Source organism: Bradysia coprophila (assembly GCF_014529535.1).
Source record: "Bradysia coprophila strain Holo2 chromosome IV unlocalized genomic scaffold, BU_Bcop_v1 contig_106, whole genome shotgun sequence".
Classification (NCBI taxonomy): Eukaryota; Metazoa; Arthropoda; class Insecta; order Diptera; family Sciaridae; genus Bradysia; species Bradysia coprophila.
This window is the reverse complement of record NW_023503372.1, coordinates 1,034,935-1,062,680: the sequence shown is the minus strand read 5'-3', so window position 1 is coordinate 1,062,680 and position 27,746 is coordinate 1,034,935. Positions and strand designations below refer to the sequence as shown.

The 27,746-nt window shown below is 39.3% G+C and overlaps 6 protein-coding genes across 7 annotated transcripts; 3 read left to right on the top strand and 3 right to left on the bottom strand.

The window, feature by feature from the left end:
* Positions 1 to 86: 86 nt before the first annotated feature.
* Positions 87 to 4,339, top strand: LOC119070761 (intraflagellar transport protein 80 homolog). Its single transcript, XM_037175234.1, has 11 exons — positions 87 to 275; positions 342 to 616; positions 675 to 850; positions 918 to 1,145; positions 1,296 to 1,678; positions 1,732 to 1,901; positions 2,435 to 2,641; positions 2,705 to 2,852; positions 2,909 to 3,077; positions 3,780 to 3,902; positions 3,975 to 4,339. Exons 1-11 carry the CDS (start codon positions 184 to 186, stop codon positions 4,242 to 4,244), a joined length of 2,241 nt encoding a protein of 746 aa, XP_037031129.1. The 5' UTR covers positions 87 to 183; the 3' UTR covers positions 4,245 to 4,339.
* On the bottom strand, positions 4,230 to 7,165 carry LOC119070762 (reticulocalbin-2). Its single transcript, XM_037175235.1, has 6 exons — positions 7,005 to 7,165; positions 6,688 to 6,905; positions 6,531 to 6,623; positions 5,244 to 5,298; positions 4,697 to 5,182; positions 4,230 to 4,622 (listed from the first exon to the last, which is right to left on the bottom strand). Exons 2-6 carry the CDS (start codon positions 6,902 to 6,904, stop codon positions 4,451 to 4,453), a joined length of 1,023 nt encoding a protein of 340 aa, XP_037031130.1. The 5' UTR covers position 6,905; positions 7,005 to 7,165; the 3' UTR covers positions 4,230 to 4,450.
* An 86-nt stretch (positions 7,166 to 7,251) lies between these two features.
* On the top strand, positions 7,252 to 8,587 carry LOC119070763 (microsomal glutathione S-transferase 3-like). Of its 2 annotated transcripts, XM_037175238.1 has the most exons (5): positions 7,352 to 7,627; positions 7,709 to 7,857; positions 8,041 to 8,123; positions 8,204 to 8,362; positions 8,438 to 8,587. In XM_037175238.1, exons 2-5 carry the CDS (start codon positions 7,711 to 7,713, stop codon positions 8,523 to 8,525), a joined length of 477 nt encoding a protein of 158 aa, XP_037031133.1. In that variant the 5' UTR covers positions 7,352 to 7,627; positions 7,709 to 7,710; the 3' UTR covers positions 8,526 to 8,587. The 2 variants fall into 2 exon arrangements, with proteins under 2 accessions (XP_037031132.1, XP_037031133.1); XM_037175237.1 differs by having other exon boundaries at positions 7,252 to 7,857.
* A 976-nt stretch (positions 8,588 to 9,563) lies between these two features.
* Positions 9,564 to 26,236, bottom strand: LOC119070753 (heat shock protein 70 B2-like). The gene is made up of 2 exons (XM_037175227.1): positions 26,165 to 26,236; positions 9,564 to 11,608 (listed from the first exon to the last, which is right to left on the bottom strand). Exon 2 carries the CDS (start codon positions 11,551 to 11,553, stop codon positions 9,649 to 9,651), a length of 1,905 nt encoding a protein of 634 aa, XP_037031122.1. The 5' UTR covers positions 11,554 to 11,608; positions 26,165 to 26,236; the 3' UTR covers positions 9,564 to 9,648.
* On the top strand, positions 13,463 to 15,631 carry LOC119070754 (heat shock protein 70 B2-like). Its single transcript, XM_037175228.1, has one exon. It carries the CDS (start codon positions 13,651 to 13,653, stop codon positions 15,553 to 15,555), a length of 1,905 nt encoding a protein of 634 aa, XP_037031123.1. The 5' UTR covers positions 13,463 to 13,650; the 3' UTR covers positions 15,556 to 15,631.
* LOC119070752 (protein diaphanous) lies at positions 16,344 to 26,308 on the bottom strand. The gene is made up of 2 exons (XM_037175226.1): positions 25,831 to 26,308; positions 16,344 to 19,628 (listed from the first exon to the last, which is right to left on the bottom strand). Exons 1-2 carry the CDS (start codon positions 26,126 to 26,128, stop codon positions 16,654 to 16,656), a joined length of 3,273 nt encoding a protein of 1,090 aa, XP_037031121.1. The 5' UTR covers positions 26,129 to 26,308; the 3' UTR covers positions 16,344 to 16,653.
* Positions 26,309 to 27,746: the final 1,438 nt, after the last annotated feature.

Below are 27,746 nucleotides of genomic sequence, written 5' to 3'. Positions count from 1 at the left end.
ATGTATATGATGGTCTCGAATTTTCATAACTTCGTTTTTCCAAACAACTATTGCACAACAATGTTGCATAGAAACTGTTGCCACAACAAAAAAAATCTCGTTGGTGGTAATTTCGTTCCTCCATCATTTTCACACTAACATCAGTCGATTAAAATACTCAGGGTGTGATATTCGGTTAATAAAATGAAATTCAAAACATTCATTAAGGATAAGATTCATAAAGGCACGGTAACATGTTTAGGTTGGAGCAGCAACGACGAAATCTACACAGTGTGGTAATCCCTCAAACAAGACAAAATGTGTGAACTGAAGTGAAGAATTCGATTTTCTTTGTCATCTAGCGACCAACATCAAGTCTACAAATGGTCAACAAAAAACTATGAGCCCATCGAAGTGGCTAAACTGCCAGACGACTTTTTCCCAACAGATCTTCACTGGTTCATAGCTCGTCAATTAGGAATATCTTCGGGCAGCGATTCATTGCTGATTACGAGTAGTGATGGACGATTTGTAATTTTGAACAAAAATGCTAGAGTAGAACGAAACATAACAGCACACACGGGTAGCATAACAACGGGTAGATGGAGTCCAGATGGTGCTGGTCTATTGACAGCAGGTTTGGCCTTTTTTTAAATTTGTTTCGGATTTCGGGGCGGTAATTTTTCGTATCGTAGGAGAAGATGGGTTGCTTAAAGTCTGGTCACGTTCTGGTATGCTGAGATCAACCGTTATACAGAATGAAGAAGCGATTCGATGCGCTCGCTGGTCACCAAACTCTTTATCGGTAGCATATTGTTATGCTGGGTTCATAGCCATAAAACCATTGGCAGCGAATAGTAAATTGATTAAGGTCTCTGCAACCTACTGCAATGAATCCTAACAGTAGTACTGACAGCCAAATTTTTCGACAATTTTAGTGGCGTGCTCATGAAGGACTAGTACTTGCCATTTGTTGGTCCAACGACACACATTACATTGGCTCAGGGGGTGAAGACTGTCGCTATAAAATTTGGGAACCAAGTGGAACCGTAATCTACACCAGTTCTCCAGACGATTACGCTGTAACATCTATCGACTTTTGTCCCAAGGGTCAACTGTTGGCTGTTGGTAGTTTTAATACCATCAAACTATGCAATTTTATGGGTGTAAGACGTGCTTGTTGTTACCAGTGCCACACTGGCCACTTGACAGGCCGATCTCTAAGGTGACGACCGATCGCCATCTATGGCCAGTGCGGACATGGTTGTTAACACTAAGGTTTTTTTGTTAAAATCAAAATCGTTTGCTTTCTGTAGTGGGCGTACAGTTACGAGAAGCAATCTTCCACATCGATTGGATCATTGTTTTCGTTGAACTGGTCGTTTGATGGCACTCAAATTGTGGCTGGATCATCGTCAGGTAGTGTTTTATTTGGCAATGTTATCGAACAGGAATTGGCGAGCCAAAATCTGCGAGCTAAAACGATGAGTCGTAAGACAATTCAACTGCAAGACATTGTTACGAAAACTGCCGATCTTATTGACTTTCCGGAGCGAATAATAAATTGGAATTTGGGTTTTGGTCATTTAGTTGTGGCTACAACTACTCAAGTCCACGTGTACAAAGAGAAATACATCAACACACCACTGGCTGTAGTTGATGGCAGAAATGATGTTCGTGTGATTATCTTGGGGAAAAAGTAGGAATTTGTTCAGCATGCCCTTCCTCACCTTTCATCTGAATTCTTTGCAGATATTTCTTAATTGTCGACAATGTTTCCATTTGGATCTACACGTACACCGGTCGATTGCACTTGAATCCGAAATATTCGGGAATGCAAGTGCAACTGATTCAGTTGAATCCTAAATGTGTATCGCTCGGAATGCACTACATTGGAATCAGAAACTTTTCGGATAAAACCAGTGAGGCTTTGTGATAAAAATTGCTATTTTAAAACCTGTTCCGGACGACATTACCATCTGTTGTCGATTCAGAAATATGCGACAAGCTCTGAGCATAATGCGGTCTTATATAGCGAAGAGCATATTTTAAAGAAATGAAGTAAAAGATTTGGAGTAAATATCTTGAAAATACTTCTATCAAATGAAGTAGTAGATCCGATAGTAGCAAGCTGATATTTTGACTGTGAAAGGTTAAACTTTGCAAGCAGAAAGAGCCTTTTGAATTAGTTGCAAAAAACCCTAGCGAAAGTTTTTCCTCTTTACGAATTTTGCAACTATTTCAGAACGTGAAGTGAGCTGCATATTTGATGAACTAGATCGGATAAATACTTACAGTTCTTACATCTTTCTTTGATAAACTTTTTTATGAATGAAAGAACAATAGGTGTCCGACTACATGTCCGGAGCAGTGTTCGTTTATCTTTAAAGAGTCACTTCTTCATGTGCCCGACTAACCGAAAGAAAAATTATTTTTATGCAAAAATCAATTTCAGTGATACACATGTTTGACCTGATGCCAGGTGCGAGCAGACAGAGTGAAGCAACGTCAATACAACATAAGACTAATTTGACCGAGATAAGTGTGTGTCGGGCAGGGAACCAGGAAGATCAATACATCGTTTTTATTGACGAACATCGCGACCTATTTTGCGCTACAGTTAAACGTATTCAGAACCAAGACGACGAAATTTACAAAATTGGTACGGACAAACACTTTTCGCCTTTTAGTTTGTTCAGATTTGTATACTCGAGTCTATCGCCAGGAACACAAGTTCAATCATGCATGTGGGGAAGCGAATCAAACATCTTGGTCGGACTGCATGACGCCAGTTATAGTATTTGGTATTGTCCAGGCGAAGCCTGCAGTGATCCGACACAGATAGCTTTAACCACGGTGACTTTTGATACGTCGTAAGTGGATGTGAATTTCTTCAAACAATTTACGCTTTAAATGTCGGCCTTTTAAGTGAATTCGGTAAAAATATCACGTTGTACAACTTTGAGAAGTCGATCATCACGTTCCGGTGTTCCGGTGCAATTTATTCGGTGCAGATAGATGTTTATTGTGATGCCGTGCATCGACTGCTGGCGGATGGTATGTGGATGCAAGCGTTGAAAGTTTGTCGGAAGGCTAAGGTAAATCATTTTTATTTACAAGTAAAATCTAACTGCCTGAACATTTGCTGTAAGCACACCTAAGAAACTTTCGTCAATTTTCCAAATTAAATTTCTCAAAAAAAAATCGAGAAAATTAAATGAGAGACTTGAGAGAGAAGGAAACCGTACTACCATTGAAACGGCTATAAATCATCTGTTATCGACTCGACACCAACAGCAATAATAAAGTATAAGCTCCGGTGGGCGTCCTTTTATTAAGGAAAGTTTACGCCAAAATAATTGAAGTAATAGATTTTGTAATAAGCAAATGAAAATATTTTAAGCAATAGAAGAGATAGATTTAGGTACTTTCAAACGTCTGCCATTCATACAAGATAATATCGAAAGTTTCACTTCGAAACCTTCAAGAATTGACGAGATCACTCTCAGGAACCGGAGGAGAGATTCCGAAACTCGACACGATTCGAATGTTCCCGGGCAATTTCACTTTAGTTTAAGAATTTTTTTTGAGAAAAGTTCTCGAGATTAGAGAAAATCACGAAAATTCGAGATATTCGAATCCGATTTTTGAAATTTAAGAATCTTGATTTTCTTGTATTTTCTTGATTTTCTTGTTTCCGACAATATTCGCGAAAATAATTAAGGAAAATTCGAGAAAATCAAAAACTTTTCTTAGAGGTCGGCGGTGGTTCAGAGTGTAGAATTTAAAGAATTTTTCAGAACAAAACCTTATGGGTAACACTGGCAGCGATTTCGCTGAAATACGATCAACTCGAAATCAGCGAAGAAGCTTACTGTGCCTCACTTCAAGTGGACAAAGTGGAATATCTACAGCATATCAAAGTATAACACTCACCACACCCTAATCGTCTCACCAAAACTTACCGAAATCTTTGAAATTATTTGCATATACAGGAACTGCCAGCATCCAGTCCGGAGCAACTAGCCGAAAAATGTGTAATGATGGGACGACTAAGCGAAGCAGAAACCATTCTCACCAACAATAAAAAGTACACCGAAGCCGTAGAATTGCTGCTCCGGCTGCACAATTACGATCGAGCTTTAGACATAGCCGAGCAGCATCAAGCCGGATTAGAGCACGTCCTCAGTGAACGGAAGCGTTACGTTGAGGCACTCGGGAGAAATGAATTTAGTCCGAAATTTTTGAGATTTACCAGTCAATAGAACATCTATTGACGAATTGTTTATTCGGTATATTGACACACGCAACACAAACATACAAAAATGGTGAAAGAATACTTTACGAGAGAAAAAAAATAATACAAAAAACTGAGCAAACTCAGTTGAATGGCGCGAGATTATTTTTTGGCAGAATAAATATAGGAAACGAAAAATCTTCTCGTCTTTGTTGTTCTATGCAAACAAACATTTCACAGTTCGTCCCTGAAATGTTCGATATTCTGCAAATGGTCACCGTAGTCCGTTGCCTCGCTTCCAACGAACGTGTCGTAATTGTCAATAATTTCCTGGTACGCGAGTCTGTCATCGTGGTCAGCATCCGAGGACGCAAACAAATGATCGACTTCTTCTTCAGCGACTTGTCTGAAAATAAATTCAAAAGAAGTTTTCCAATAAATCATACCACTCGCTCCGTTTCCACCAAAATCAACACATACTCATTGCTCGGAACGACCCACGCAAGTATTTCATTTCCATTCAACACACCATCCGAATCCAAATCGTAGTCACTGTCAAATTTATCCTTTTCCGTTAGCAACCATTCCTTGTCGTGATTCTCAGCCGATTCACCGACGAACTCCTGGAAATCGATTTTGCCATCCGAATTTCGGTCTTTGTCCCGCAAAGTTTGCTGCAAAATGATTGGCAGCATGTGTTTGTGCTCTTCGGGGCTCATGAATACGATAAACTCTTCGATTGTCAATTTGCCGTCACGGTTCGCATCGGCTGCATCGAACATAACACGATCATCGGCTAGTAGTTTATCCTCTTCGTCGGCATGTGGCGATTGGAAGGGATCGCGCGGCTCATTTTCGTCTTCCATGCCGTAGGTGTCTTTTATGTACTCTTTCCACGTGATCTCACTGTCTTCGTTCTCGTCGATATCGGTGAATCGTTCACTTCCTTCCTCTTCGCTGAGTGATCTGTACAGGAAAAATGCAGAGTTTTTAGAAGAAGGTTTTAGAAGCAGATTTGAGTGCTCACCGAAACGATCGCAATATCCAAGCTTTCAGCTCATGTCGATCAACGAATTTATCGCCTAAAGGAAACAGAAGGAAAAAACAATTCAGTCAGACATTCTATGCCCTTTTCTATGAAAGGTTTCATGCGTGGAGACTTCCTTCCTTATACCTATTAATTGAGACAAATTTTCCTTTAAGTACTGCCGGAGGTAAACGTTAATCCAAATACAATTTGTTTCTATCGTTACACAGTTTCACACAGAAGTTGAAAATAAAAAGCAAAATACCTAGACAAGGCAGCTGCCTTGACATAGAGAATTCAGCGTCGAGCGTGTGTTGCAGGCTATCATCTGTTATCGATAACGTTTTTAGGAATAAATGACATCCGAGTCATGCAATCTTTCATGTAGCAAAAAGAATGTTCAAAAGAAATGAAGTAAAAGATTTGGTATCAATATTACGAAAATACTAAGATCAAATAATGAAGTAGTAGATTACACAGTAAAACGGCTGTAAATGGTTAATCGGTTATGAAAATTATTTTTAGATCTTAGAAGAAAGAAGTTCTTCAATACAAACTATCAAGGATTTTGTGCAGCCAAGATGCATTGCACAAATGAAAATGTTGAATTCAATGTTTGCATTCCGAATTTAATGCTGATAACTATGGACACATATAAACTAACAAAAAATAGAGATAAGAGATTTTATTTGCAAAAATTAATCTGATGGAAAAGGGACTAGATGAAGAAAAAAATAATTTCGTAACGCAAGACGCTGGTGAGAAAACTGCGATTTTCCAGGGAATTTTTTTTGGAAAAACATTTTTCTCGTTATTTGCTAAATTTTCACACAAATTTTCGAAATTTTCCCAATTTTTTTTTGGAAAATTAAGGAAAATTTACAAAAATTGGTCCCATGTTCACCACCTCACATGACACTTCAGGTGTCTTTGCTGTCAAAAATTATGTGTTGACCTTGTGATGTAGCGGTTTTTTCGAGTGATTTGTGTCTCTTTGACCACACAAAACACCCTCGAACACTCGCTCGAACTGCATCGATCATATCTGCAGGACGAAAGTGACAGCAAGTCAAACGTAGTGTAATCACTCAGATATAAGTAAGGATTTCTGTGAGCTCAAGCCAGTTACGGTAAAAGGTCTTCTAGAGATGAGACCCGAGATGAAACAAAACTTTCGTAGCCTTTAAATCACTACGTGTTCCTAACTGTCGGGAATTTCTAACTCCATTAGCCATATGACAGGCAATGCTTCGGCTCCGAAAAAGAAAAGTCAAAAGCTGTACTTACTATTCAAGTCCATTTTAGTCACTAAAACCGCTAAGCGCTTCTTCGACTCCTCCGGTGATAAATTATCGAACTCTTCTGCTTCCCTGACGCTTCCTACGGCCATAAGATGTTTTTATAAGAAAAAAAATCTTCGAAATTTTCATTCCGCGAAAATTACCTAAAATCGCTTCGTGATCAAATTCAACATTATGCTCGCCACTATCACCGTGATGATGTGAATCTCTAGGACTGAAACTACCATCTTCCGTCCGCTCTTTGTGACCATGGTGTTCGTGTTTGTGCGTTGTAGCACCACTCGACGAGCCAATAATTCCCAATGCCAATAATACGAATATTATCCCGATCGACTGTCTATACCATCCCGGCATTTTCATACTGCTTTTCCGAAAAGGAAAATTCGGAATTGAAATTTTTTGTTCACTTTATTCGAACGATTAGGGAACAAAGAAATTCTTTAATATGAAAATTGCTTACGCTGGGTGCAGTAGTTTGGATGTGTTGTCGAATTTAATGCTTTTTTATGAGAATCACTTTTTCGTTTATATTTTTTGCTTGATATGCATATTATAAACAATAGGCTAGGCGTGATTGGACATTAAATATTGAGATTTGTGTCAAAATCGAATTTGTTTTTTGAGGGGAAAACGATAGGGTTTCGCTCACTTTCTCACCTTACTCATTAATTTGTCATATAAGTCCGGATAGCATTGGCATGATTGGAATTGGAGAAGGGACGGCTACGGTTGCATCATAATAACCGGCTGGCTGTCATATTACGAGTTATTTATAAACAAACACTACACAGCTCTCTCTGACGTGTTAATACTTCTGTGGTTGAAACTATTAAATTCTCTGTGTAATCGATACCGGTAGATGAATCGACATATTTTTTATCTAACGCCTATACGGTTCGTGTTATGAAAAGGATTGTAATGGTGCGTCTCTAAAAAAACATTGGAAAATTCGAGACCCGCAGTAATCTATAGCGGTTTATCGTGCGATAACATAAAGTAGATATATAAAGCACAGCTTTGCTCGACAAACCATTCATTTTTTATCAGCACTGTGGGAGAACATTGGGTGTGAATATAATATACTGAGTCGTAGATTGTTAATCAGTGACTTGCTGAAAATTCGTTTGTGCCTTGTATAACACTCTGACGATCGTTTTGCTAGTAAAATGGCTGGATTATTTTGTTGTCTTTTTGGAGGATCGTCTCTCGGTTCAGGAGATCACACAGTGGCCTTTGCACTTGCGAAAGACTATGGATACGTAATTTTGGTGGCTGTTATCTCCAGTTTTCTGCTGATGTGGCAGGCTATGCAGGTAAAATATTATTACATTATTACAAAATCTGGTAGCTTGTTAGGTGGAAGGAAGCACTAGGAAATTTTGGCTCACCCAGGGCGACCAACCTTTTTTTAAACCTCGGGAAATTTCCATGATTATTTTGCTTGTGGGTTGAAAGCAGACTAGCGTTGCTAACGAGATTCCAAATTTTTTGAATAGGTCGGCAAAGCACGTAAACAACATAAGGTCAAATATCCAACCATGTACGCCGCTGATAATGACGCATTCAATTGCTACCAAAGGTATGTCCGAAATATTTATAGTTTGCATGACCGTCGAAGTGGTCGCCGCTGTACCGGATTCAAACCAATTCTATTTACAGAGCTCATCAAAACACATTGGAAGGATATTCACAGTTCCTACTCCTACTCTTGTTTGGTGGTCTTGATATGCCGATTTTCGTTGCCATTGGCGGTCTGATTTGGGTGGCTGGCAAAGTTTCATACTCGAAGGGATATTACACCGGTGATCCTAAGAACAGGTACGATTCTTCACTTTTCAAATTTTAATTAAATGAACCTCCATCAACTAACCGATTGTCCTTCTTGGTTTATAGAATGCGAGGAGCATATGCGTACATTGGACTTTTGATGCTTCTGGTCGCAACAGTGAAACTCAGTTTAAAATTAGTTTTATTTTCATAGATTAATGTCCGTAGCTTTACGTTTGTAACGAATAAATCCTTGTTCTAAGAGGTTGAAAAAAACGGAGAGTTTTCTACAACATCTGAAGATGGTTGCGTCTCGAGGAAAGGCGAAACAAAATTTCAGTCATCGTGAAAATATTTCTTGGCAGATTTGGAGTGCCCCAATCCCTGTGCTAAATGTTTTGTCGCCAACAACATTTCGATGTTTGAAGAAAAATTGTTTCTCACTGTGCCCACAAACACATTCCCTTAAGACGTCGATGATGAAGGCTCTAATTGAGTTTGAGTCTTGCAAAGATTTTAACAACTTTGTGAAGTTATTGGAGTCGAAAAACCATTGAAACCATTGACCCCAAAACATCGAAATCTAACTGTGCTCGCACTCCAAACCAAGACCTATTTTCGGGAAAAACGAAACAAGTGAAGTACAAGCTTTCGCATTTAACACTAAGGTAAACCAAAGCAATAACACGTTTACTTAAAAAGTATGGTGACGGTATGCAGTCGTTTAACGTTTGGGATAGATTCGAGGTATGGAAAATCTTGTTTCCTGCTTCCCCTATCACCGGAACCCTACATTTCTTAGTATCGAAGGATGCGTACACCAGTACTCAGGTAAAAGACCACAAGAACATATAGGATCGATCGATCTATTCTGTGGAGGTAACCTTGACCGCTCCAACTAGTTCCAATCTAGTCAAAATTCATGGCTTCTTGCTTGAGACACATGTTGTGCTTCCCTCGCTAGAAAGTTGCCCACAATTCCTGATGAAGCGACTAGGCTACTCCTATGATAAGTCCTCGGATAAGTCAACTAAAAATTATTCCAGGTTTCAAGTCAAGGGAATCCTCTTCAGAAAATTTTCAATCTTGTAGGTCCCCAAATTATTTCACTTTTCTACAACTCTGACATTTTCCCGGAGATTGTCTTTACAACTGATGTGATCATTGAATTTAAAGGTATGAAAAGGACAAAGTTTCCTGTGTCGCGGCTTGACCTGTTTTGCTCAACTCAAGCCAACAAAATGAAAAACAATTTTTTTGACTCTTAAAACTAAACTTAAAATTTTATTAAATTAAAAATAATTCGTTCAGTCAGTGCAGTACATAACAATTATAGCTTAATCAACTTCTTCAACAGTTGGCCCAGATTGCTGTCCAAAACCACCAGCCTGTTGTCCACAACTTGTCGACTGATTGCCGCCGTGCAATTTTGTCATGATCGGACTGCACAATTTGGTCAATTCTTTCAGTCTGTCTTCGAACTCTTCCTTCTCTGCCAAGGAATTTCCGTCCAGCCATTTGATGTTCTCGTTGCATTTGCCCCGAACCAGTGTCTTGTCCGATTCACTCAATTTATCACCAGACTCATCAACGGCCTGCTTAACACCGAAGATATAACTTTCCAAATTGTTTCTGGCTGTGATCTTTTCCCGTTGCCGTTCATCTTCCTCCTTGTAGCGTTCGGCTTCGGCTAACATTCGATCGATTTCGGATTGTGACAGTCTTCCCTTGTCGTTTTTGATTGTGATATTCTTGACGTTGCCTGTGCTCAGTTCTTTGGCCGATACGTTCAAAATGCCATTGGCGTCCATATCGAATGTGACCTCGATTTTTGGTACACCTCTGGGTGCTGGCGGTATTCCCGACAGGTCGAAATTGCCCAGCAGATTGTTGTCTTTGGTTAAAGCTCGTTCGCCTTCATACACTTGAATAGAAACGCCCGGTTGATTGTCCGCATATGTTGAGAATGTTTGAGTTTGTTTGCATGGAATTCTGGAGTTTCTATCGACGATTTTTGTCATCACACCACCGGCCGTTTCGATACCAAGCGAAAGTGGTGCCACATCGACCAAAAGTACGTCCTGAATCTTAGAGTCCTGGTCTCCGTTTATGATGGCAGCTTGCACAGCTGCACCATAGGCAACGGCCTCGTCCGGATTGATCGATAAGTTCAGTGCCTTTCCGCAGAAATAGTTCTGCAGCAATGACTGCACTTTGGGAATTCTCGTTGAACCGCCAACCATCACAATGTCGTCGATTTGTCGTTTGTCCATTTTAGCATCACGTAAAGCCTTTTCCACCGGTTCAATCGTCGCTCGGAATAGGTCGGCGCACAGCTCTTCGAAACGGGCACGCGAAATTTTCGTGTAGAAATCAATGCCGTCGATGAGAGCGTCAATTTCGATTGTAGCTTCCGTACTGGACGACAAAGTACGTTTAGCCCGTTCGGCTGCTGTTCTCAATCGTCGAAGCGCCCGTGCATTGGCAGTCAAATCCTTTTTGTACTTTCGTTTGAATTCTTCGCAGAAATGACTCACAAGTCGATTGTCGAAGTCCTCGCCACCCAAATGTGTGTCGCCAGCTGTAGATTTCACCTCGAACAACGATCCTTCGTCGATGCTGAGAATGGACACATCAAAAGTGCCACCTCCCAAGTCGAAAATCAGAACATTTCGTTCGCCTTTCAGATTCTTATCCAGACCATAAGCCAATGCTGCGGCTGTCGGTTCATTGATGATACGAAGTACGTTGAGTCCAGCAATCACACCGGCGTCTTTGGTTGCTTGCCGCTGTGAATCATTGAAATAAGCTGGTACTGTAATGACCGCATTCTGAACCGATTCACCAAGGTATGCCTCGGCCGTTTCCTTCATTTTTGTTAGAACCATTGAACTGATTTCTTCCGGTGCGAATCGTTTCCGTTCACCTTTGAATTCTGCAACAATTTTCGGCTTTCCATTTTCACTCAGCACAGTGAATGGCCAGTGTTTCATGTCCTCTTGGATTTTCTTGTCATCGTATTTACGTCCAATAAGTCGTTTTGCATCGAAAATCGTATTCTTGGGATTCATAGCCACTTGATTCTTGGCTGCATCGCCAATCAAACGTTCCGAATCGGAGAATGCAACATAGCTGGGCGTTGTACGGTTTCCTTGATCGTTGGCAATAATTTCCACCTTTCCGTGCTGGAACACTCCAACGCAGGAGTATGTGGTACCCAAATCAATTCCGATTGCTGGCATTTTTGTTCACTTTGTCTCTTTGATAAACTTTTAATTTGTTGAATTTTCAAAATTTCTATTTGGATTTCACTTTTTTCTTTACACTTTTTCTTAATTTGCTTTCAAGATTTTCTGGCAAAATAATTTTCTTCTCTTTCACTTTATTGTTCACTGTTCACTGTTCGCTTGTTTGTTTTACTATGAAGCACCGTACAATTGTTCGCCGTTTATATATTCAAACCGTTCGTATAGCGACTTTTCATGCATTTTCTAGAAAACTCTCAACAGCTCGATAACACATTTGTAGTGGTTTCGTGAACTCTTCAGATTGTACTCGAACAGTGTAAAACCGTTCCAATGTTTTCTCTATTTGGTTGTGCGGTGTGCTGGATGTTCCTCGAAACGAATAAAATGATATAATTAGTTTGAACTTGCTCTTGAATAAATATTTACAAACATAAATCCATTGCGAAGGATTCTAAAAATAAAAATTTTATTTTGAGACAATTTTTCTGGAAAATACCTTCAAATGTTGAATCGAGTATTAGTTGTGAATGAATTTGAATAATTGGGACGAAGCCAACGAAAGTTGTATTTGTATGTGTACTTGAGTATTTGTAAATGAATGAAATAAAATTCAAAAAAAATGAACTGATATTTACTTTATTACCTTGACTGAAAGTCAAGGGTCTTGCGCCAGAAAAAAACCTAAAATGTTTGTAACCACACAAGTACGCGATGTTTGAAAATGTATGAAATGTTAAGAAAAACGTAATTGTTTTTATCTATCTGGGTGAAATAGTAGCAGTGAAAAATTGCTATTATTTCGCCTTCGGCTCATGCAATAACTCCCCAAGTGTCTAAAAATTAAACATTTTTTTTGTCACGACGATAACTTGAGTATTGAGTAATTCTTAACTGATTTTGATGAAACTAGTTAATCCAGAGGTTAAGTTCGAAGATGAGTAATGCCGCCCTAATGTTTTCTCGTTGACGTTGACATGAAATTTAGCGGTGGATTGAAAAACTGTTTCATTTTGGTGCAATATATCGCTCGGTTTATTAAGAGCTTCATCAGGCTGTAATTAATAAATAGCACTACATTGAATTAAATTCTCGAATAATTCCTAATTTCTATCATTAATTTACCATCGCCTAAGGATTTGGAAACTATTCCAGAAAAACAGGATTTTCCCCTGTTGATAATCATGGCCCTACGTTAGTGAAGGGCCGTGACGCAAGTACGTTCACATTAAAAAAATTTGAAAAAAATATATATTATTTGTAATCTGAGCGTCCATACGAGTTCAACTAGCTATCACAAGTTAAAACAGGTTAAGATTTCGCCGAGATATTGAATTTCAAAATTTTGATATTTACATGAAGAAACGGATTTTCATTCGTTTTGAAATTGATGAATTTTACCAACCTATGAGCGTTTCATACTTGGAAAATATGGTAGATAGAAAGTTCGTTTTAGGGCAAAGTTACAGAGTTTCAAATTCTAGTCGACACTTGTTTCATGGTTTTCCCAAAAGATCGCCCATTTGGGAGCTATGAGCGTTTTAAGTGCGATCATAATTTTGTGAAAATTATCAGTCAAGTGTGACCTGACCCACCCAAAAGGTGGGACCTAATTAATGAGTACATGATATTTAATTGACCTATGATATTACAATCGATACTGTGGACACTACATTATATCGATGGCTATAACTAAAAAACAACAACATTTCATTCGTTTCTCGAAACATCCAGCACAACCAAATAGAGAAAACATTGGAACGGTTTTACACTGTTCGAGTACAATCTGAAGAGTTCACGAAACCACTACAAATGTGTTATCGAGCTGTTGAGAGTTTTCTAGAAAATGCATGAAAAGTCGCTATACGAACGGTTTGAATATATAAACGGCGAACAATTGTACGGTGCTTCATAGTAAAACAAACAAGCGAACAGTGAACAGTGAACAATAAAGTGAAAGAGAAGAAAATTATTTTGCCAGAAAATCTTGAAAGCAAATTTTAAGAAAAAGTGTAAAGAAAAAAGTGAAATCCAAATAGAAATTTTGAAAATTCAACAAATTAAAAGTTTATCAAAGAGACAAAGTGAACAAAAATGCCAGCAATCGGAATTGATTTGGGTACCACATACTCCTGCGTTGGAGTGTTCCAGCACGGAAAGGTGGAAATTATTGCCAACGATCAAGGAAACCGTACAACGCCCAGCTATGTTGCATTCTCCGATTCGGAACGTTTGATTGGCGATGCAGCCAAGAATCAAGTGGCTATGAATCCCAAGAATACGATTTTCGATGCAAAACGACTTATTGGACGCAAATACGATGACAAGAAAATCCAAGAGGACATGAAACACTGGCCATTCACTGTGCTGAGTGAAAATGGAAAGCCGAAAATTGTTGCAGAATTCAAAGGTGAACGGAAACGATTCGCACCGGAAGAAATCAGTTCAATGGTTCTAACAAAAATGAAGGAAACGGCCGAGGCATACCTTGGTGAATCGGTTCAGAATGCGGTCATTACAGTACCAGCTTATTTCAATGATTCACAGCGGCAAGCAACCAAAGACGCCGGTGTGATTGCTGGACTCAACGTACTTCGTATCATCAATGAACCGACAGCCGCAGCATTGGCTTATGGTCTGGATAAGAATCTGAAAGGCGAACGAAATGTTCTGATTTTCGACTTGGGAGGTGGCACTTTTGATGTGTCCATTCTCAGCATCGACGAAGGATCGTTGTTCGAGGTGAAATCTACAGCTGGCGACACACATTTGGGTGGCGAGGACTTCGACAATCGACTTGTGAGTCATTTCTGCGAAGAATTCAAACGAAAGTACAAAAAGGATTTGACTGCCAATGCACGGGCGCTTCGACGATTGAGAACAGCAGCCGAACGGGCTAAACGTACTTTGTCGTCCAGTACGGAAGCTACAATCGAAATTGACGCTCTCATCGACGGCATTGATTTCTACACGAAAATTTCGCGTGCCCGTTTCGAAGAGCTGTGCGCCGACCTATTCCGAGCGACGATTGAACCGGTGGAAAAGGCTTTACGTGATGCTAAAATGGACAAACGACAAATCGACGACATTGTGATGGTTGGCGGTTCAACGAGAATTCCCAAAGTGCAGTCATTGCTGCAGAACTATTTCTGCGGAAAGGCACTGAACTTATCGATCAATCCGGACGAGGCCGTTGCCTATGGTGCAGCTGTGCAAGCTGCCATCATAAACGGAGACCAGGACTCTAAGATTCAGGACGTACTTTTGGTCGATGTGGCACCACTTTCGCTTGGTATCGAAACGGCCGGTGGTGTGATGACAAAAATCGTCGATAGAAACTCCAGAATTCCATGCAAACAAACTCAAACATTCTCAACATATGCGGACAATCAACCGGGCGTTTCTATTCAAGTGTATGAAGGCGAACGAGCTTTAACCAAAGACAACAATCTGCTGGGCAATTTCGACCTGTCGGGAATACCGCCAGCACCCAGAGGTGTACCAAAAATCGAGGTCACATTCGATATGGACGCCAATGGCATTTTGAACGTATCGGCCAAAGAACTGAGCACAGGCAACGTCAAGAACATCACAATCAAAAACGACAAGGGAAGACTGTCACAATCCGAAATCGATCGAATGTTAGCCGAAGCCGAACGCTACAAGGAGGAAGATGAACGGCAACGGGAAAAGATCACAGCCAGAAACAATTTGGAAAGTTATATCTTCGGTGTTAAGCAGGCCGTTGATGAGTCTGGTGATAAATTGAGTGAATCGGACAAAACACTGGTTCGGGACAAATGCAACGAGAACATCAAATGGTTGGACGGAAATTCCTTGGCAGAGAAGGAAGAGTTCGAAGACAGACTGAAAGAATTGACCAAATTGTGCAGTCCGATCATGACAAAGTTGCACGGCGGCAATCAGTCGACAAGTTGTGGACAACAGGCTGGTGGTTTTGGACAGCAATCTGGGCCAACTGTTGAAGAAGTTGATTAAGCTATAATTGTTATGTACTGCACTGACTGAACGAATTATTTTTAATTTAATAAAATTTTAAGTTTAGTTTTAAGATCAAAAAAAGTGGTTTTTCATTTTATCTGCTTGAGCAAAACAGGTCAAACGGCGAAACTTCCGCCTTCCTAGAAAACTCGGAGCTTTAGAAGTTTAAGTCAGTTGGAGGGTTTTTACTCTTACCTTCAGTTCTTAGGGTTGGAGCGCTCAAAAGTCTTTTCTTTGCTGTAGATGGTTGAAAGATCAGTTCCTCAGACTTTGCGTTTTTCCTTTGATAGTTCTCGGCAATTTCTAATTCTTCAAGCCAGACATGTACGTATACTCTTGGTGTGAACTTTCATGATTCAAGAGTTGCAACGAGAACACAAAATATGTTAAGTACTTGGTACTCATACATATATTCAACGCACTTCAAGCAAAGCATGAGTGGTACTCTAAAGAGAGTACTGTAAAAAGGGAGAGTGTATCAATCAAATTTTGGCACTGTAAAAAATCTTGAAACATTTTTCATACAAAATAGTACTCTATTTGGCAGCTGTCACTCGAAGCACCTTTGCTTGAAGTGCGTTGATATAGGTCGTCTACGAAGCAAACATTTTGGACCAGGATCCATAGAAATGATAACGTAGGACGTTTCTGTCGCCTCACCAAATGGGATTTTAGTGAGCGAAATTTTTGCAGCAGCGCCATCTGTTATCACTTCTCTAACAGTATTGCGTGGACAAAAGTTTAACGGCTCTGGACACACAAGATCAATAAAAACATCACAGCAGTTAATTTGTAGCGACAAATTTATATTTTCTCTACCGGCTTTGTTGGAAGCACAAGTTAGGTCGATATTAGTTAGCAAATATAATATTGTAAACCGTCGCAGTCACTGTAACAATTTCGTTTGTATGTATCGATGATGATCACTAATTTTATTTCATAAAATTAGTCCCGTTTTCGTTTAAATTTACATTTCGTAAAAAAAGTTTTGGAAATTTTCGGTTTTTGCTTCAAACATTTGGTCTATGTACAAAAAATGATTCGAAAAGAAAGAAACGAAGAAACTTTAGCCGTTAAAATGAAAATCACCGTTCGCTAAGAAGCTAACATTTCGTTGGACATCATTTCTCTTGTAACGAGTACGCCCGGTGTCAGCCGTGTCCTCGATCGACTACGACTCAATTGTGCTCGCAATTCCTCCCGCTTCAGATGATGGCCTCGCGGTTTTCGTCTATGCTCCCGATTGCCGAACGCCGATCCCGTTTGCAATGCTTCCAGTAAACTGTCCATGACACCTTCCTGATTGTGAGCCGCATCCATGTCGACCAACGCCAGTTTGCGTTGCTGTCGGTCCTGCAAATCTCGTTGAGCTTGTTCCCTCGCCTCGCGCATCCGTTGATTCTTTTCTTCCTCTTCTCGGATTTTCACATTGTCTTTGTATGCTTGGATGAACAGGTCCTTGAATGTCTTGATGTCCGAGAAGAACTCTTCCATTGTGTACTTGTTGACGTCGAATGAGAAATATTCGCCCAGATCTTTGAACAGATTCTCCATTTGTGTTTGCATTTTGCCGAGCACTTCAATTTGTTGGCGTGCCTGCACGGCAAAATCGTCCATTACATCGGCGAATTTATCGTCATCTGACTGGGGAACTTTGTTGTTGTTCAAATCGGATTCGAGATTTTTGAGCGACGTGTTCATTTGTCGCATTGTCTTTTGTATGTTTTCTAAACTAACTCTGGCCGCTTTCGTAACGTGCGACAGATCTTCGTGGAATGTTAAAGCATCTGGAAATTTGGTTTCGATTGTATCGACGATAAAGTGCAAAAGTGTCTGCTTATTTTCGTAGTCTTTAGTGTTCGTTAGTTTCGTTAGATATCCAATTTCGAAGCCGTACGCCTCACCATTCTTCGAGCCCGTATTCAAATAATTGCCAAACAGCAAAATCAACTCCAGAACTTTGGAGAATTTTTTACTATTTTTCACCTCCTCGCAGGCTGCCGTTCCAGCCACAATGTCCGGCTTCACATCCTGAATCATATCCGGTAGACTGAGCTTGAAATTGAGACTGTGCAACCGCGGACCAAGTCGTTTGATTTCACCTAACGTCGCAGCAAAATCTTCCGCCATGGAAAGTTCAGCTCCAGTTTTCTTTACATCTTGCAGTTTCTTCAGCTGATCGGCAGTTGGCAGCAGTTGAATGAGTTGCTGAAGAACGTTCGAACTTAATACATCGGTGTCGCACTTAAGTAGAGACGTTTTGATTTGTGAATGCGATAAGTGTTTCAGCGAACCGCTCAGGATGATGGACAGATTTTGTGCGGTCTTGCCGTCGAGTACTCGCAGGTCGATTACGTTTTTCTTTGTCGATACCGGTTTGTCTGTGCTGTCCTTCTCTTCCTTTTTAATGGGTTTCGATGAAAATTTCGTTGCAAGACTAGCAAAAATGTCGTCGGCAGCCAATTTCTCCTCCTGACACTTCACCCAAAACGCTTTCTCCGACATTTTCTGAGGTACGATGGCTTTCCAATTGGCTCGTTTCGTTGGACCGTCAACCTGCCATTTCTTCTTCGGTTTCATGCCGTGTGGAAGAGGAGCTGGCATCAATCCGGTTGGGAATGGTGGACGTGGACCCATTCCAAGCATTGGCGGTGGAGGTGGACCCATTCCTGGCATTGGTGGTGGAGGTGGACCCATTCCAGGCATTGGCGGTGGAGGTGGACCCATTCCAGGCATTGGCGGTGGAGGTGGACCCATTCCAGGCATTGGTGGTGGACATGGACCCATTCCAGGCATTGGAGGTGGAGGTGGAGCCATTCCAGGCATTGGTGGTGGCGGTGGACCTATTACAGTTCCAGCAGGCAATTGAGGCAATTTCGATGTTTTCGGCATCACGCCAGTCGCTTCGAAATGCTTTATCTTTTCCTCCAGATTTGCGGCCCTGGCTTCGGCTTCTTGTTTATGGATTTCTAGGAGTTCTAATTTCTTCTCGTACTCTTCCGCTTTCAATATTTCGTTTGCCTTCGTCTTTTCCACCAAATCTTCCAGCAGTACCTCGGTGTCAATATGGAAATTTCGATTCTCGAAATTCGGATCACAACCACTCTTGTTTAGCACGATTTGTGACACACATTCCTCGATGAGTTGAAAATACGCCACTCGATACTGGTTATCGTCTCTTATGAATAGTAAATGCTGTAAAATGGACAAAAAGTATGGCTCGCTGGGCGAATCGGCTACCAAGTTCTTAAGTACTTCAAAGCAATCGTTCATATCGTCCAATTCCAAGCGCACACTATCAAACCGCTGACTAAGCTCCTCGAAATCATCTTCGCGTATTTCGTTGAAAATTTTAAAATGTTTCTTCAAATTGTCGTTATTACTATTGTTCACGTCATCCGTCAGGAAGTCGAGTCGTTCGTGCAGTCCCATCCGCATGATTTCGCACCGCAAATGAAACCGAAAGTTTAGGTCGCTTGGTGAATTCGTTATGGTATTTATGAATATCAAACTGTGGCAACACACATCGCGTTTCGTGTCACCCTTATCGGCTTCAACGAATAAACCTTCGACAATATTCCGGAATCGTTCGCCACTTTTATCGGCCGATATTGATATAGCGCGTAGCACTTTGTCGTAACCGTTTCGATCGGTTACCAAACAAAATCCAGCCAACAGTCGCAGTGCTTCGACCATTGTGTTTGGCTTTTTCGAATCTAAACACTTTGCTAGCGATATAACAGCTGCATGCGATTCGGGCGTTAGAACAAGATTCAATCCCCACGTATTGTTGACCACAGCCTTCAAACATCTGATGCACTCCAATTCGATTTTGTCGAAATCGGCGTTTTTAAACTTCCTACACCTCTGCAGCACAGTGACGATGACATCGATACCGTCTTCGCCGAAATCTCTGATCCAGCTGATTGGATTGCTGGTTAGGGCGACACGAAGACTTTCCAAGCATTGCAGTATTTTGTGCGGACTGTGTTGATCACTGTCACGAAAATAATTGATGTAGTCCTGAGGTTTCTCGAATCGCGACGACCGTTGTTCGACAGATGTCTGACCTAAAAGATCGAAAAAAAAAACTTATTAAATTTATGATAGTGTCGTAAGCATCGTCAGATTGTGAATTTGAAAGTGTTCTCTGCTCATGACACCAAGATTCTTTTCCCTCTCTTTCAATGTTTGCCTTCCACGTTATTCTGCATCAACATGCACTCGTTCTGACACACAGCCGCGAAAAGAACCAGTCAGCACTTTATGTCATACCGAAGTCAAATCAATAAAGGAAACAGTATGACTAAAGTGGAATGACTGTTCGTTGACCTTCGCTGTCTCATTATTAAACCCTTTGCGGACGGCTACTTAATTAGTTGAAGTGATTAAGAAAATATTGAACCTGACTGAATATACGGTCCGTACTACTCTGGTTGAGGCCGTATGTCACCATTCAATGAAGGCAAAGATTTGATCTAAATCTGTTGAAATCATTTAGATCAAGAGAAGTAAAAAATTTCGTAATAATAGAGGAGATACGTGTGCCGCATGTGAAGGTTCAAATTCTATTTCATCAAAAATAAGATTCGTCATGCAGAGTTTTCAATGAAGTTGGATTTGGGAATACGGAAAAATATCTGAATAAAGTCACTGACGTGATGTGAAGGATAAGATAACAAATGGTTCTATATCATTCTTTTGCGAAAGACATTTTTCGGGGCAGCATTCAGCAATTAAATCTCTACGAACGGGTTAAATTGCGACGAAAATAATGGAAGACGAACAAAATTTGTTAAGGGAAAATATTTTTTGCAAATTGCAACTACTTCAAAAGTGAAAAGCTTCATAGACTGATAAGCTTCACCGGTCGAAGCCACAAAAATATGACCTTAATCCCTCATGAACATAAAAGTCGAAGCAACTTGAAGCACTATCAACAGTAGCAACATCCGGACTGTTTCCATTTCTTTATGATCTTGAAATTGGATTTCCGAATAGATCTCGTCAAATTAGTAAAATGTATTCGTGTATGTAAGCTTCGAAACTAAACTAGAAGCCAGTTTTAATAAAAAAGCACTAGAGATGCAGCGCAAACATTTTGTATCTTTTTCTAGTGGAGCTGGTTCATTTCCAAAGTTCCCACTCTTATCAGGGTGAAGGGTGAAAGGTCAAAACATATATCTAGACAGAGCTACCACTATAACATGATACAAAATGTTTGCTCCCTACATCTACAGTACTGGTTCACATGTCCGACCTGGCCATGCTGGGCTACCTGCTTTATCAATTTTTGCATCAAAGTTTTAATTTTCGGTCCTTTCAAATTTGTCTTGCTTGTTCATTAAAACGAGTTTCTTGCCTAAAGGACCGTCTTAGTGCTATCTCAACAAACACGAAGAGAGGAATGAGGAATGACAAGATAAAAATGTATTTTTGGGTGCGATGGAGGTATAGGTTTTCTAATTCGTCATTTTTCGCGTACGGACTTTGTGAGTGTTCCCTATACAATCATTGAAATGTTCCCAACATTTCCGAGTGTTCAAACGGTTACAAATCTGTTCCGATAAAAAGCAAAACAAAAAAAGAATTTCGAATGAAATGTGTACAAGTGTAACGTAAGCAATGCAAATTGCAAGTCCGCTGATAATAAATTTATCGAAAGAATGCAGAATTTTACAAATGGGTCGCAACATTTTCTTTCTTTAAATAAACATTTATCGTCCAGTTGTACAATTGCATGAATCACAAAGACGCTTATCAGCGAAAAAAAAAATCATAAAATAAAATCAGTGCGATTGAGGTGAGCCCATGGAAATTTATGCAACAAAGTTTTGTCGTAGTGTGTTACACTGAATTCAAATTTTGCAAAGATAAGGAAGGGATTTTTAGTGATCATCAACTGAACGCATACGATTTTTCTAAATAGATGCGCTGACCGTTTCAATTTCGACAATAAATAAAACAAAATCACATAAATGACGCATCAGCATTTTTTCGCTTTATTTTTGGACCTCCCTTGTCTTCTATTTTTCATGCAATGCAGTGACTGTGTTCAAAGACTTCCTCACCCCGAAAAGAAAACGTCATCTATGAACGCTCCCCAATCCAAATCTAGTTAAATTGAAATCATCACTGACACATACCTATTTCCTATATTCTATCAAACATTTTGTTGAATGACCTCAATAAATCAGCTTGTCCATATATCTCCAACGAATTTTAAAAATCGGTTCGACAAGAATTCTAAGATCAACGTAATTATTTGTTCACAAAATTAAAGCGGAAGAGAATGAATAAACATTTAGTGTCGTCATTGAGGTTGTCATGATGCGATATATATTCGATCAAATGAAATTTCGTATTCACTTTTCTGTATTTAGATTTGTTCTAATGTGAACATCTGCATTCTATAAATTCAATAGAAAGGAAATCGCCGAACAAAGAGAAAGTGTTTACGTTAGAAAATGCGTTTTGTTGATTGCGAGAGCGACAAATGATTATGCCGCCGAAGGAGGGTCTAATATTTGAATAAATATTTTTCGTAAAAATGTGGAACAGTTCCACCATAACTTGAGATTCTATCTTAGGAAGAGACGGAAGGAAACTTTAAAATTTTGAATTTAACCACTGAATGACTCTGAAGCACGGCAGAGTAAAATAAACCATGTACCTAGTGGACGAGATAAAATCCATTGACTATAAATTTCGAGCACCGGACAGGTTATGGAATTCGTCATATATATTTATAAAACGTTTCCAGTGTTCGGCAGGTCCGTAGTTAAATGAGGGCAATATATTGTTGCAGTTCGTTATAACACAATTGTAGTCCATAGCCTCAACTGTTCGAAAACTGTGCTAATTTTATATTAAAACAGTTTGGACCCGCAGTGTCAACTGTTCGAAAACGGCGATAACTGTTCGAACGGGACCACTTTATGGTGTCTGAGCGATGGCCTATTTTAAGAATTTTATTCTGAAAATTTCCTAAATTGTATCGTTTAGTCTCAACCAATCATTTGACGTTAATTGGCAAGTCTAAGAGTATAAAAACACACGAGAGAACAGTGGATCCAGTCAAGCTTGACAGTCCTGACAGATGTAGCTAAAAAATGTCTAATAATGCAGGTACTGACGGGGAGGCAACTGAAAGATCTTTACCAAGTTTTATGGATCTAAAAACCGAACCCACCCTTAAATTACGCTCTAGATACGGCCCTGAAGACTGCCCATTTTTCTATACCAATCAAAATGGCATTTTGCAAAAAAAAAGAAGGAAAAGAAACTGATATCCTCCCATTAAATCTGCACAAACCAGGTGCTGGTGTACACACATCATTCACTTGCGATTATATCATTTTCTTCTGCTAATTATAAACAAACAACTGTGGTCGTGTCAATTGTATTGCTTTGACCACAATTCTTTTAATGATTCACGCAAAGTGAACATTTTTTTTTTCTTGTGGCAAGAAATCACAGAACATTTTTGTGGAACTCCTACGTCTTATACAGAACGAGTATATATTATAACGGAGAGGATTTGTGGAATGTGCAATAAAAAATAAAATATTTTTGTCTTTGTTTTAACGGCATCAATAATACATCGGTCCGGTGTTGTGTATATAGGGGACATAGGTGGAGAAGTGAAGTATTGATATTGATGCAACTCAGCATCATAATGTTCGAAAACTACGAGCTTTAGATGCCTCTGTTGCACTAAACGTTGTATGAAACTCAGTGCAAGTGCCTTATCAGGTACACGATGTGTATTCTGACACGAGGCCGCAGGTCATATACAATTGACATCTAGTACCTAATAACGTACTTTGCACTCGATGTCATAAAAGTTTGATAGAAGCAATTTTCGATAGACGATCGGCTATAAAACGTTCTCTGTGAAGTTAAGATACAAGAAAAGCGGCTCGGGTAACATACAGAATTGATACGTTCTCATTTCCACCTTGATGTCGGCACATTATGCACCTCTATTGCGTATGCTCAATCGTTTTCAAAGTCAATAAAAACCGAGAAAAATTATCGTACATTTTATCGTCTCATTATCCATTTTTCGTTTAGGAACAGATCGACCATAAACTTCACCGATTAAATGTTTATGGCGAGTTTGTTTACTTTAGTGTCAATTAACGGTTTTTTTTCCTATGTCATGGGAGTTAGGGCTCTGTCGTTGCTAGAACGAACTTACGCAAAATTAATTCAACATTTTATTGATTAATCGAAAGGCCTAAATAAATGATTGAAAATAAAATTAAAATTAGTTTAAGGAAAACTCGTCATGACTCTTGTTCTTTTCTGTGTCAATGTCTTTAAATACTTAGACCAATCTACCTAATCAATCTATCGGGATAGTGTCGAAGAATCTTTAACCTTAAAGTTCTACAGCTTTTTAGAGTTTTTTTTGGCACACTGCCAGAAATCTCATTTTTTGGCAAGAGGTCATTCATAAATTACGTAACGCAAAAGTCAAGATCTTCGAGAACCCGCTTCATCCTGTCACGCAAATTGTATGAGAATTAAAAAAAGGACCATAACGCAAATCTTGCATCCCCCTCTTGAGTTACGTAATTTACGAACGACCTCTAATGTGCATAAAATCGTCTATAACTCACATCTGTTCGGTCTACTATTAGTTGAATGAGATAGACCTATCCATATGACATTAATGTTTTCAATGTAACTTATTCGATTGTCACTGCTGGCTAAGTAAGACGTATGTGACAGTGAAGATTATTTCGTAACTATGCCAGAGCACAATTTTTACAATATTAAGAACACAAGGGAGGCGGTTGAGTTTAACAATCGACCTTATTGAAAAAGATTTCTAATTAGAGATGAGCGACGCTCATTGAGAGTATTGAGGTTTATTGAAAATCCGATCCGACCCGACTAATGCCTATTACCGAAAAAGTACTCCGTGTTACAGACAACAGTACATTTTGTACCTAGGACTAAAAGTCGCCTTCGGCTCTGTCTGGAACTTCTCACACGCTAAAAAAGACTGTTAGTAAGTGGTACGAATAGTATTTATCACATTGGACGAAGTCGCACTTTTCGGGTCCTAGGTATGAAAAATTGATTTTTGTCAATTTTTGCTTATTTTACAGCTCGCTCTCTAACGGCTCTCTCACGGAGTACTTTTTGTTGAGTGAAATGGAAACTTAATGCTTAGCCTCTTACGCCGTTTACGCTCCATTTGCACTCCGTTTACGTTTTAAACAATAAAAAAGAGGCATGGTTAAGCTAAACGGAGCGTAAACGGAGTAAGAGAGCGAGCAGTCAAATAAACAAAGGAAAAATTGAAAAAAATCAATTTTGTCTCTCACACGGAGTTGTTTTTTGGTAAGAGTAAACTAAGCACTGGACAAAAGGTTTATTACTAGCATTACTAGGCACAGAACCTAATCCATTCCAGAAACTTAGCGAAGGGAAAGAAACAGACAAGCATGATTCACATAAGCGATTTGTCTTCTACCGAATGAAATGGAACATTCATTCGATGGTGTCTGGTATTTTGGATAGTAAAGGAGAGGCACTGTATAATGACCGAACAAGAATCCGCTTTTTTAGCTGGTGACCTTCAAATGTAATCTATTGGTCTTCCAAGGGATCGCGTTTCAGTTTTTTCATGAAAGGAACAGGAACATAGCCAGATAGGCATGCGGCACTGGGGCATGCCCAATTCAAAACATAACAAGGGCGGAATTTAGTACTGAACGGATTGTGAGTCTTCTGTTCTAAATGTCTTGTTAAAAAATCCTTTATTGTCTGAACAGCTGAGATATACACCTGGAATGCACCTCTGTAAGAACCGCCCGACAAATTCCATAAATACAAAAATTCGCATTTTATGGAAGTGGTGCCAAAAACGAAATCATTCATCGCACGTAAACGAACGTCAGAAATAACAAAAATTTATTTGCAGAACGAAATTATGAATTAGGCAATGTGATTTTGAAGGCCATGGACTATGATGTTATACGAACATGCGGAATATATATATGTAAATGGAATAAAAGGTGGAAAACATAACGACAATCATGTGGAACCGACTGTGGCATAGCGGAGTGATAAAGAATGTGCTAAGCCGGTTTTCCATTATCTTTATGATAGACAAAAATATATTTTTTTAAGTCACAGAACGAGCAACAGTGTTGCGTGTATACTGAGCGACTCTAGTATTTTCCGAAAACAAATCGTTGCACATACAAATGATCAAACAAACGATAAAAAAAACATTGACACACACACACACACCTTTTACTTGCATAATTAACATGTCCCGCTTTTCGTCGATACTCTTCAATAGCAACGGCTGTCTTTTGTTCTTTGGGATGTTCCAATCCTCCAACATTTCCATAAATTTTTGGTCAACCTCGGACGATGTAAGTTTGTATATTTCGTTTGTAATTTCCTGCATGTCTGGCATTGCCTCCGATTCCAAAGATATCGGTCGCCCTCCATTATTTGATGTGTACACTTTTCCCTTGGATTTGGGCCGACCGAATAAACTATCCAGAATACCACTTGACTTTGTTTTGTCGTGTCGCGACATTTTCACTTTTTATTTTGTATTGTTAGAAACCGAAACTTTGAATTTTATCTTGCACGTCATTTGAACATTTCATTTTAAACAAAAAACATTTTAGTTGAACATTCGACGTGCGTCTATTTTGATGTTGTTATTTTTAGAAATGACCTGTTGCTTTCTCAAATTTGTTTTACGGCTGGGAATTTTTTTCTGTTTGCTGGGCAGGACGTTACATTGAAATAAATTCCGTTTCCACTATTTTATTTGCATTTTCCTAGTTATTTAGTAGGTTAGTGGAAGAAGCCGTATAATTTCAATGTTTAACGGTGTATTCACAGTCGTCCGTTTTGCCTCAATTAATCTTTCCGTTTATGTGACGTTTCTATTGTTTAGATAATTTTTGCATTGTTTTTATTCATTTATTTATTTTGCATTGTCATAGTCAAGTAAACGGCAGCAAAACGGATGGAAAACTGGTCAAATGTGAATTCAACTTTCTTATCACGTTTTTTTTTAAATTAATTTCGTGATATCCTTTATGTTACACAGGTGCGGAATACAAAATACTGTATCTTCCGCATGGGTGACATGACATACCTTGTAAAAGCGCGTACAAGAATTCCATTTCATTCACTGACGTTAACGTTTGCCACTCAGTTAATCCTGTCAAAGTTAAGTGTTCAGTGTTAAGAGCGTAAAAGAGAGAAAAATGACCAGTTGCTTAACTGGTTTCGATGTGTGATACGTCAAAATTTGTATGTAAAAGTCCAGGTAACTAGAAACAAACCAGTTAATTTAACTGAGCTCGATGGGTGAACACTCGTTTTGACATTCTCTTTTAACACTAGCGTACAGTAATTATTTTTCGTTTAGATAATCGTCTGGTGACAGCTGTCAAGTTTCACTGAGATGTAGGATGTCGTTTCGTCGCCGTTTGTAGATAATGTTGCTGTTTCCTCATGGACTATCGTGACGTAAAGTAAATAAACAAACACAGGGGGGTCTCTTTTGCAATATTTCGAGTCTTGGTTTAGCTCTACTTCAGGCAAAAATAGAAACAAAAATAAACGAAAAAAATGTTACTCTAACTCATATCACAGCCGATCAATTCGAGATTAAACCTTTCCAAGTCTGTTTTTTGGGAAAATTCGGAATTTTGTTTTTGTTACGTTGCCTTTTTCATATAAACTTCGTAGCCGCTGAACTCAATTTGTGTGTCACCGCCTTCATGATCAACTCAGAGTTGTCTTAACCTGGTTCTTTCAGAACCTTGGGTACACATGCGGCAAGATAGAAGGAACGTGTGAATGACAGCTGGCACCTAAACGGTCATTTAGAGAGTTTATCACAGTATTGTTTTTAAGAAAATTTATTTGAGAACGAAAATAAATTGCTGAACGGCTTAATGAAACTTGTAATTATCCTCTTGACGATTCACCAGTAAACCTTTTCGAATAATTGCTGTTCACGCTCATACTCTTCACGGCCAATTTTCATCGTGAAGAATTTACTCATCAGTGACAACTGTCAATAATTAGTTTCGGAAAATTAATTAAATAAATTTGGTTTGTACTGAAGTGAGAGCTGTCAAAATTTAGTTTCACTAATTCCAAAGTAAATAAACCACTGAAGGTAATGTAAA

Excerpts from the sequence above, each read along its gene's own strand:
- LOC119070753 (XM_037175227.1), bottom strand. The coding sequence starts at position 11,553 with ATGCCAGCAATCGGAATTGATTTGGGTACCACATACTCCTGCGTTGGA.
- LOC119070761 (XM_037175234.1), top strand. The coding sequence starts at position 184 with ATGAAATTCAAAACATTCATTAAGGATAAGATTCATAAAGGCACGGTA. Across the intron at positions 851-917 it reads CGAATAGTAAATTGATTAAG|TGGCGTGCTCATGAAGGACT; the intron begins GTCTCTGCAACC and ends CGACAATTTTAG. Across the intron at positions 1,679-1,731 it reads GTGATTATCTTGGGGAAAAA|ATATTTCTTAATTGTCGACA; the intron begins GTAGGAATTTGT and ends AATTCTTTGCAG.
- LOC119070763 (XM_037175237.1), top strand. The coding sequence starts at position 7,711 with ATGGCTGGATTATTTTGTTGTCTTTTTGGAGGATCGTCTCTCGGTTCA. Across the intron at positions 7,858-8,040 it reads TGATGTGGCAGGCTATGCAG|GTCGGCAAAGCACGTAAACA; the intron begins GTAAAATATTAT and ends TTTTTTGAATAG. Across the intron at positions 8,363-8,437 it reads ACCGGTGATCCTAAGAACAG|AATGCGAGGAGCATATGCGT; the intron begins GTACGATTCTTC and ends CTTGGTTTATAG.
- LOC119070752 (XM_037175226.1), bottom strand. The coding sequence starts at position 26,128 with ATGTCGCGACACGACAAAACAAAGTCAAGTGGTATTCTGGATAGTTTA. Across the intron at positions 19,629-25,830 it reads GTTAATTATGCAAGTAAAAG|GTCAGACATCTGTCGAACAA; the intron begins GTGTGTGTGTGT and ends TCGATCTTTTAG.
- LOC119070754 (XM_037175228.1), top strand. The coding sequence starts at position 13,651 with ATGCCAGCAATCGGAATTGATTTGGGTACCACATACTCCTGCGTTGGA.
- LOC119070762 (XM_037175235.1), bottom strand. The coding sequence starts at position 6,904 with ATGAAAATGCCGGGATGGTATAGACAGTCGATCGGGATAATATTCGTA. Across the intron at positions 5,183-5,243 it reads TGGATATTGCGATCGTTTCG|ATCACTCAGCGAAGAGGAAG; the intron begins GTGAGCACTCAA and ends TTTCCTGTACAG. Across the intron at positions 4,623-4,696 it reads TGGGTCGTTCCGAGCAATGA|ACAAGTCGCTGAAGAAGAAG; the intron begins GTATGTGTTGAT and ends ATTTATTTTCAG.